At 36.6% G+C, this 9,895-nt stretch overlaps 1 protein-coding gene across 1 annotated transcript; it reads right to left on the bottom strand.

Annotated features, from left to right (window-relative positions):
• Positions 1 to 419: 419 nt before the first annotated feature.
• Positions 420 to 6,580, bottom strand: psmd14 (proteasome 26S subunit, non-ATPase 14). Its single transcript, XM_083921472.1, has 11 exons — positions 6,515 to 6,580; positions 4,077 to 4,132; positions 3,294 to 3,365; positions 3,068 to 3,187; positions 2,859 to 2,929; positions 2,346 to 2,496; positions 2,116 to 2,223; positions 1,654 to 1,728; positions 1,441 to 1,566; positions 711 to 773; positions 420 to 585 (listed from the first exon to the last, which is right to left on the bottom strand). The coding sequence occupies exons 2-11, from the start codon at positions 4,122 to 4,124 to the stop codon at positions 487 to 489; spliced, it is 933 nt and encodes a 310-aa protein (XP_083777598.1). The 5' UTR covers positions 4,125 to 4,132; positions 6,515 to 6,580; the 3' UTR covers positions 420 to 486.
• Between the last annotated feature and the right edge of the window lie 3,315 nt (positions 6,581 to 9,895).

Here is a 9,895-nt window from a genome sequence, read left to right as displayed (position 1 = left end):
GTCTGTTTATATTTTTTTATGCCAAAGCTCTAAACTGAAACGTTATATAAAAACCTCGAATGACGTCAACTTCAGATGAAACGAACTAGCCTGTATAAGAATAAAACAGTTACTGTGATTTGATGTACTTCATCTTGATCACAACTTCTAGTTTTTGCCAATGAAACTTGCTTCTCCAACACCCTCCAGTGGTCAGAATGGGTATTACTGCAATATACAAAGAGGCTCCACTGATGCAGCTTTCTATTCCAACTCTTAATGAATTGTATTTGTATTTAATCAGAAACTAAAGGGTAAATCTTACAAAATAAGGTTGTCTAAAATATTTTCATTCAAACAGAAGGTTATGTGCACTGCCAGAATCACGCAATTTAACCGCTTGGGTCGTAAAATAAAGTACAACCAATGTCTTCATTCCATACATACATTTATTTTATATAAAAGAAAACAAGGGTTGCAATATTAACAGTTATACACACAGGCCCGTCACTGGAAAACTACGGTATCCAACATGGCAGCTAGGCACTGAACAATGTTGGATGTCATTAAAACGTCTACATGCTCCTCCAAGTGCCTCTTGGGATCCTGCAAGAAGGACGGAAAATTAGGACAGGCTGACATTGATGCAGCAATTTTTCATATTAGAAAAATCAAAAAGAAAAATATGTATAGAAAAATGTTTTCATCTGAAGCTTGAAATTACAACTTACCTGTTTTCCAACATTTTTGATTGCCAGCTGCTCTGGGGTCATTTTGTCCTCCTCTTCAACAGCCTGAGGTGGAAACACGACAGTGTCTTAACATTGCAGGGGAGCACACCAGCAGCATGCCATACATGCATATTTGAAACTCTTCCTCTGCAGAAATACTGTATATTGTTTTTAGGCCTTGCAAGACCCAAAGAATCCCATACAAGGGCGTGTGTGCACCAGTTTAGCACCAGCATTTGTACGATGGGAGTCTGAAAACCTGGACAGCCACAGAGCAAAGAGTAGCTCAACGATCCTCTGACCGCTGCACCGGAGTCAACAGTAGAATTAAATTATTGCTCTCTGATTTTGTTCATTTCAAAACTGTCCTTTAATCTTTGTATTAAGAGCAAAGCTGCTCCTTTTGTGTGTATTTTAAAGGATATTTAAGCCCTTTACAGAGTTGAATAAAATCAGGGTTCCTACAAGTTTTCCAAAATCAAATTCAAGTACTTTTTAAGCATTTCCAGCACTTTACAGCTGTGATAAATTACATGTGTATACACAGAACATGCAGCATACACAACATACCGATTATTGCAGCTCTTCATCACATTAGAAAATAATTGTGCTATAAACAACCAAAATTATGTTTTCGTTGCAATATTCTACAGAGGGGTGACAAATAAAGACACACAATAAGTGTGCTTTCCAGATAATGTTAAGCTTTCTAGATGAGGTCTAAAAGTACCTTATTGTAGTTCTTAGCCAGCTCCAGCATTTCCTTGACGATGGTCTCGTTGAGCTTACAGTGCTCGCTGTAGTCCTGCAGGGTCAGGCCCTCCATCCAGCTCTTCTTGTGCAGGTTCAACAGCATCTGAAGAACAAGAAGAGTTATGTTTTTCATGCCCTATTAATAAAATCAGTGATAGTAAATCATTCTGTGGCAAGTGTATTCTCAAACCTTTTGCTCCAGCTCGTTTTTCCTGTAATTGATGGTGATAGAGTAGTAGTGTCTGTTAAGTCCATGAATCAGAGCCTGTAAACATGAGAAACCTTAAGTTAAATATATGAATTAATACCACTCTGGTTGCAGAGACAAAAATCCCAAACATTATAAATATAGTCCAGTATATTATTGTGATTTAATCCTGTTTGGATCTGTGGCAGAGCATTAGGTCACATTGAGGTGGTCATTAAGCCAAGTGTGTGTGTTTTTTGTAATAAGGTCTCTGGTGTGATGTCAATGTGACCACTAATGGCTAAGAAGACAGAGTCGAATCAGGTTATCTGCTGATAGTCAAACAATTTGTATGAATCTTTGCTCATCTTCATGAGGAAACAAGTATTGTTCAGAGGTGGGGAAAACATCTCCAGACCACCTTTTAGAATAAATCCACTTCGAACGGAGGAGCTGGTGTTGTACCTGGATTGAAGGCTTGTTCAGATGACCCAGGTTGGATGTGGTTTGTCTGGGTTCGTGACCCAACACCATCATGTTGGCATTGATCAACCTGAAGGCATCGATGACAACCTGTAAAAGACAGGACATGAACCAGTTTACTGAATTGTAGATTATTTCTCAATCTTGAATAATGCCCTTCAAATCACAGCTACAGATTATACGGTTCTTTTGCAGCAGCCAGACATCTTTACCTTTCCTTTGACGCTCTGAATGGGATCAACCACCACAGCGACGGCTCGCTCTGACAGGGCTTCGAAACTCTGCTGTGTGTTGATGTCCACGCCAGACAACCAACAGCCGAATCCAGGGTGACTGTGGTACCACCCCACAACCATCTCTGGTCTGGAGAGCAACATGGGTGGAAGACAGCAAATACATTCAGAGGGTATCCACAAAAAGAGTCTTAATTTTACCAAAAAGATGTTTTGACATCAAAGGGAGGTTTCATAAAACTACTCAACCTTCAATTTATAGTTAAGTTGTAAATTAATTTGGTTAATGCAAACACTGACCAAGTATTTTTCTAAATGTGAAAAAATGTGATAAGGTAATAAGATAAGATACACCTATATTGATCCTTGCGCAGTACAACAAAAATAACAAAACAAATACAGATGAGTATAGACTTAGCAGACATAAATGATAACAGATATATTATCTAAATGGAATATAATAAAAATACAAACTATACAAGAGTACTTTACCTGCCGGTCTGCTTCAACATGTCCAACATCTTGGCCTGGAAAACAGGGTCCACTGCTTCAACACTCACACCCTGTGAGGAAGAAAATATGAATTTAGTAATTGAGAGTTACGGCAGAAATTGGCACGATACACAAACATACACACAAGGCCTTTACTACCCAACTACATATATAAGTTAGCTCTATAATTATGTAGGGGAAATACATACTGTTCCTGACTGGGGCATGGCAAACACATCAATCACTCGCACAGTGTAGTCATCAACAAATTCTCCCAGCATCAATCCCATGACCTCCATTGGTACACCTGCACGCCCGTGCTTCAACATCTAATGAAGAGCAAATACACGAGAGAGAGAGAGGTGTTATTATAAATACAAAAATTAGTATAACCCATATAACAAAGAACATTGTGTGCAGGTGATGCGTGATTACCTTGAGCAGGGCCAGAGAGGAAATGTAAACCTGCTCTGCTGTGTCCACAGCAGGTGCATCTGATGGGGGGCCCTGAAGAGTCAAAGCAGAGGTATTTTTTTTTAGTTACTCAGATAAATCACTAACAACTCAACTCTCTTGTTGTCTGCTGTATTAAGACTCTGACATAAGATTTGTGTGAAGATGTGAGACTGGATTGGGACTTGAGCAAAGCTACCCTTGCTCTAATCCCTGAGAATTAATAAAGTTGAAAATGAAAATATAAAATATTGGACACATTATTGATGCAGTCTGGGATCCAAGCAGTGTTATGGACATGTGACTTTCCAGTTCATCCCACATATTGTGTTTAAATTGTATCTAATGGTTTTAAACATATAAGCTAAGCATTGATACTCTAAAGTTTAAATGTTATTTTAGGATATAAAAGTTGAAAATGCTTTGGTTAAAGTTGTTTATTTCGGGCATGTCAGATAGATCAATAATCATCACACATTATCTTGGTTTAAATCTTACAATTCACATGTCCGAGAGGGAAAGCGGGAGAAGCAAACGCTTATCTAGTCCCACCCCCGTTACCCGACGAAGACATTATCTTCATCATACTATTTTTCTTAATACATTGACATAATATGTTTCAACAGCAGGTAGTTCAAGTTGGTGTGAATAAGATTAGGCCAAGAATTTGGGACAGACTTTCATTTTGGGCCGTAGTTCTACTAGGAACTATAAGTAAACTTTGTTTGTGTTCTTCATCTATAGCCAATTCAAACTTTGTGTTACCTGGCCAAGCCCTGGCATTCCACCTCCGAGCCTCAGCAGCCGATCCATATTGAAATCTGATGAGCAAACACAATAAAGTCAGTACCTTGCCTTCAAAGGATACAGCTCGAAAACATGAGCTCTGCAGATTTGTCTGGTTCCCAGGCTAAGACAGTTAACCTCGAGAAACATTACATTTGTCCTAAGTCCTTTATAAGATCAGATATAAATAAATCTAGGAGCAATTTTGGACAAATTCAGAACCGACATTTCAAAATATATACAGTATATGGCACAAATAGTGGACTTACACATACAGCTTTCAGACTGTTTAGCTCAATAACTGTTGGGATAAACGATTAACGGAGTACGAAGCTATGACATCTTAAGATTATGTTATCTATAAGGGTATATCCACTGATCTGCTTGGATTTCTCTCTGAAGGTAAACTTGACCGGCCTGTGTCTAGAATGTTTTTTCACCCATACATGTACAGGTGGCATACAGTTACACACGTAAATATTATGTTAAACGACCACCTGGGACTATTAACTGATGAACATATGGTCAGCTTTTACAGCAACACTTAACCGCTAGACTGTATATGTATTGCAGATATCTGTAATTCAGTTCTTTCTAGTCAAAAATAACATTTCAGATATCCAGAATGAGTCTTTCTAATTTTGCTATCCATGTGCATTGGGCTTTCATTTCTAGATATGCACAATTACATTTTAGATGTTTAGATTGAACATTACGGATGTCTGTAATGTAATTCCTACTAGGAAAAACTAATTTCCGATATCTACAATCCAATTGTTACTAATCATGATAATTTAATTTCAGATATCCCAAATGAAAAACCATTCTAGATATCCATAATGTCATATTGACTATCGAAAATATATTCTGACTGGTAAAAAATGTCATTACAGAAATGTACAACTGCAATTTTCCTAGTAAGAATGACATTACAGATATCCAGAATGTTCTTTCTAGATATCTAAAATAATAACAATAATAATATTTTATAAAATCTAATTGTGGATATATTGAACTGAAAGCTCAATATACATGAATGCAAAAATGAAGTAAATTTTACGAGTAAGAAAGAAAAACCTTTTTCTGTATTTTTCTGGAGTAATCACTATTTTGATATAGAGTGGGAAAAAAACATGGTTATTACCCAGGAAGTTTTTATCTCAAACTAGGTGCGAGAGTCTCTGAAATTATTGCACAGACGTTATCCTGTTAATTCTGTTATTTTTAAGATCATATATGTTAAGTGTTGATCTTCCCCGCTCCTTTTGTCACATCACAGATGAGACAACACATCTTTTTAGGGAATTCTTTTAATCAAACACTGTGGCATGAAATTACCCTGTTTTTAAACACAAAGTTAAGTATACAACTCAAACTCAAAAATATTTATCTACTTTAATGTTTTGTTTTATTTATGCTATATGCACTACCTCAAGCGATATTGTTGGTGTTATATTGTTTGAAGGTTGAACAGTAATCACAGTTTAAAGTCTATTTGTGTAAATAAAGGTTTTATTTAAAAAAAAAGTGAAAAAGTGGATATCTGAAATTACAATTGTGGACGGGAAGAATGTCATTGTGGATATCTTAAATTATAATTCTGAATAGTAAGAACTCAATCTTGTATTATGGATATCTAAAATGTAGTTACATTTGAGAGTTAGATTTTTTAAATGTTAAAAATGCTTGCCATAAGTTTTGGGTTTAATCATTTTAATATTTTAATGATCAAAATCAATCAACAAACAAGTCGGCTGGACTAAATCATTGTTGAAATTATGACCCAGCTATACTTCCCTCTGATGCCTAAGTGCTGTAACTACGCAATAATTTAAGGTTAAAAATAAGTGTTTAAAGTTTTTTTATTGTCCCAAACAATGAATATTTGACACACCGATGATGGATTATCGTTTACTAGTTTGCCAATTAATAATGAATATCCAAATAAATCCTTACATTCATACTTTCAGACCCACAAATTGTGCAGAAATCGTGTTATTAATGGTTTCGTAGCTACTGCACTATAGTAGACTGGGGTACTTGAATTAAATTTAGCGACAGATATCCTGAATCTAACTGAAGTTAATCGCTAGTTAGCTTCAGCTAGTTAAAATACCCACAGTCACGCAATCACAACACAAAGACCCGGATAACCACAACTTTCATTTATGTGTGATTCAAAGTTGAATGTGTTATCTTCCACTACGAAAACAATAAAAGCATGAAAGTGACGTTAAATCGCTCGTCTCAAAAACTGAACTAGCGTCGTTACTAAAAGCGTTAGCTCGCTGATGCTAACTCACACAATAAACTTCTGTCAGCTCGAACAAGAAAAACAACAAAAATATTATCATTGAGTCCATTTCACGGTATTTCATCAAAGCTACCAGCCGTGTTAAAGCTGTGAATCTACTCACCTGTTGTTTATTATTTCGTGTGTTTAGAAAAGTCTGTTTCTGTGTCGAGTCAAACCAACAATGAATCAGCCAGAATTAGAGACACGGCTTCCGTCGCACTGATGACGACATTTGCGGTCGCCCGACTGGTAGCGGCGATATCGAGACACAAGGGGGCGCCACAGTGATCCCAATTCATCCTGTTACTACTTTTTTTATTCTGTTTTTTTAATTTTATTGTAAATAATCGATGTAAACATTTATTTTCTTACATATTCCTGAGTTATACACCACTGTTTCTCAAACTGTGGTACTTGTACCACTGCAAGGAATCTCCAAAATAAAAATGGGAACATTAATTACTACTGCTAGTAGTAATAAGAAAATACTTATACTTTTAAGATCCTTGAAATGTCATTTAAAATAAGTTTAGCATTTCCTGTCACATTTTTTGTTTCAATATTAGCCTGCTACATAGTCATGTTCATGAGTTACGAGCTAAACTGTGATGGACGAGAGTCAGCAGAGGTAAAATGATTGGTTTAAAAACACTGACTTGTCAGTTCTGATGCCACTCCTTCATAAAGCGTGGCTGTGGCTGCAAACAGTCAACAGCAAATAATCTTCTGATTAGGACTAAACCTTCCTGTCTGTAGCTGAATAGTGTCGGCCTACGCTACTGTATTTTAACACTGGTCTTAGTGGTGGTACTTGAGAGAGCCTGATATTTACTGAGGTGGTATGTCATTTTGAGAACCACTGTTTAAGTTTTCTATACTTGTCAAATATACTTAAAATCTGAATCTTGATCCTATTACCTGTACTACTGCTGCAACTTTCACTTAGAGCTATTACCAGTGGCGTGCACAGACTTTTTGAAGGGCAGGGATGAAAAGGATAAAAAAGAGTACATATAGCCCATCCTGGCCACTGAAGAGGGCACTTCAGTAAGCGTTTTGGCCCTAGAGGGCATTGTAGTACATGTTTTGGCTCCTAGACGGCATTTTAGTAGGCGTTTTGGCTCCTAGAGGGCATTGTAGTACATGTTTGGCTCCTAGAGGGCACTTTAACACGCGTATTGGCTCCTAGAAGACACTTTAGCATGCGTTTTGGCTCCCAGAGGACACTTTAGCATGCGTTTGGCTCCTGGAGAGCACTTTATTACGCGTTACGCCTCTTACAAGACACTTTAGCACAGGTTTTGGCTCCTAGAGGGCACTTTAGCACACATTTTTCAACAACTGGGCCACAAGGGGGGGCCCAATTCTTCTTATCAAATTGATAAGGAGAATTATTATTGTGCTTAATGTAATATTACATTACCTATTATATAACCTGCATACATTTCTGGCATTGTGTACATTTGGTTTTTGCAGCTTATGGATCATCTTTATTGTTTAGATGTTTTATTTGCACTCTACATGTTTGTGCTCAAACATACTGCAAATCTTTATATGCAGTAGCTACTACATATAATGTGCTTTTGTTTTGAAATCATAGAAATGTGTCAATGGATTGTTAAGGAGATTGATGGTGAAAGTAACATTAACATGTAATTTGGATATCTGATATACTAAAACATACAGCGTCTCTCTTTCAATGCCAGAAAGAATGAAAATGGCTGTGATGTTTGTGTGGTTTCTCGTATTTCAACATGCAAGCATTTCATTATTCCCTGAGGAGCCACTAACTCTGAGCTAAACCATGCACACCATCACGGGATTGTGTAAAGGCTCCTCTATTTGGCTTTGTCTATATCAGTCAGATTGCTGCCAATCCAACACAGCAACTCGGACAAGATCGCCTGGCCAGACAGGCCATCAACAAGATTTGCAAATTCTCCGATTGCTCAGTGGATGAGGAAGGGCCAAATAATCATCCACATTCCTCGGTGGTCCCTTCCTTTTCAGCACTCACTCTTACTACCATGACACTGTTCAATACACAGCCGTCGTAACCAGGATGTGCGTCCTTGTGATGGGCTTAGTTTCTATGGCCTTTGAGATCCGGACTGAGTTAGTCAGGTATATATTATAAAATTAGACAAGACACCTTTATTGATCTCCATTGGGGAAATTACAGAACAGAAATAACAGAAATGAGTACAAAAAAACATAGAAAGTAACATTTATAAATAATAAGATGTACGTAAACTGAAGAAAAGAATAGAAACTACAGTTGACAGGAGTATTTGGACACACGACATGGTAAAGTGGCACTGGTGTGATTAGCAGAAGGTAAACGGTGTGCATATATATATATATATATATATAGTTTAGTAATGGAATTCCGTGCAAGAGTCAATGTAAGATATTAACACAATATACCGTATGTTGTAGTATAATATGGTGATAAGCGTTATAGTGTAGTAATATATAGAATAACACAGTATAGTTTAACAATATAACAGTATAGAAGAGTATGGTGCAGCAATATAAAAGTATAAATCTGTAAGATTTAACGTAATATGTTTTGTAATACAGCAGTATTACATATATTACTATAATATCAATACAACATTAGGTATCAAATGTATTATATAGTTTTTAATAATAACATTAATCTAGAATATTGTCTCTTTATTCACTGGCTTTGATGGTGATCTGATCTCTGTTTGATAAGATCAGAGTCAAGACAATACAGGAAACAAACCTGTCATTATTTTTCCTTCTGAAGTGGACACAGTTTATTGTTTGCTGAATCATTATTGCTGACTGGGTTATCTCATTGAGTTCAGCTCTGCGTGTGATTCGCTGACGGCTTCCCAGTGGTTCAATTTGAAGCCTGTTGTTGCACCAAACAGAAAGGCAACTCTTTGATAAATTAACCAGACAAACAATGGATGGATAGATAAATGACTTAAAGGCTATTGATCAATTGACCCGTTTTGATTCATTTGAAGCGGAGCATGTTAAAAGAACAATGCAACAAAAATATAGATACAGATATAGATTAACACTGAACGCCGGAGGAAGTCTTTTCTTCTGGTGGCCATCAAACTCTATAATTCATCTTCCCCCGGTCAGGTAAGGAACAGTGGAGACGCTGTGTCCTGAGCAAATGTCACTTTATATCACTGCATCACTTTATTTAGTTGTACTGTAACTTAGTTCAGTAGCAAATGCTGCTACACTTTTAACACTGTTATCACTTATCACTCCTTATCACTTATCACTTATTTAGTTTGTACTTGTTTTATTTCAATATGCTGCTAAACTGCACGCTGCGTATTGTTGTATATTGTATATACCTACGTTTAACCACAATGTCTGTTGCACTCTGTCACACTTAGTTATTGTTTGATTTATTTTACGTTAGCTTTATTTTGATTTGATTTATGTTTATGCTTATTGTCACTCTGATCCTTTTCCACCTTTGTATTAAAACTGTTGCACAATAATT

This window comes from Echiichthys vipera (genome assembly GCF_963691815.1).
Source record: "Echiichthys vipera genome assembly, chromosome: 1".
NCBI lineage: Eukaryota > Metazoa > Chordata > Actinopteri > Perciformes > Trachinidae > Echiichthys > Echiichthys vipera.
The sequence above is the reverse complement of the archived record's forward strand: the minus strand, read 5'-3'. Positions and strand labels throughout refer to the sequence as shown.

What these genes read in the sequence shown, in the direction of transcription:
- psmd14 (XM_083921472.1), bottom strand. Translation starts at nt 4,124, where the DNA reads ATGGATCGGCTGCTGAGGCTCGGAGGTGGAATGCCAGGGCTTGGCCAG. An exon ending in GAATGCCAGGGCTTGGCCAG is followed by an intron (nt 3,366 to 4,076) that starts GTAACACAAAGT and finishes TTGACTCTTCAG; the next exon opens with GGCCCCCCATCAGATGCACC. An exon ending in TGAACAAGCCTTCAATCCAG is followed by an intron (nt 1,729 to 2,115) that starts GTACAACACCAG and finishes TCATGTTTACAG; the next exon opens with GCTCTGATTCATGGACTTAA.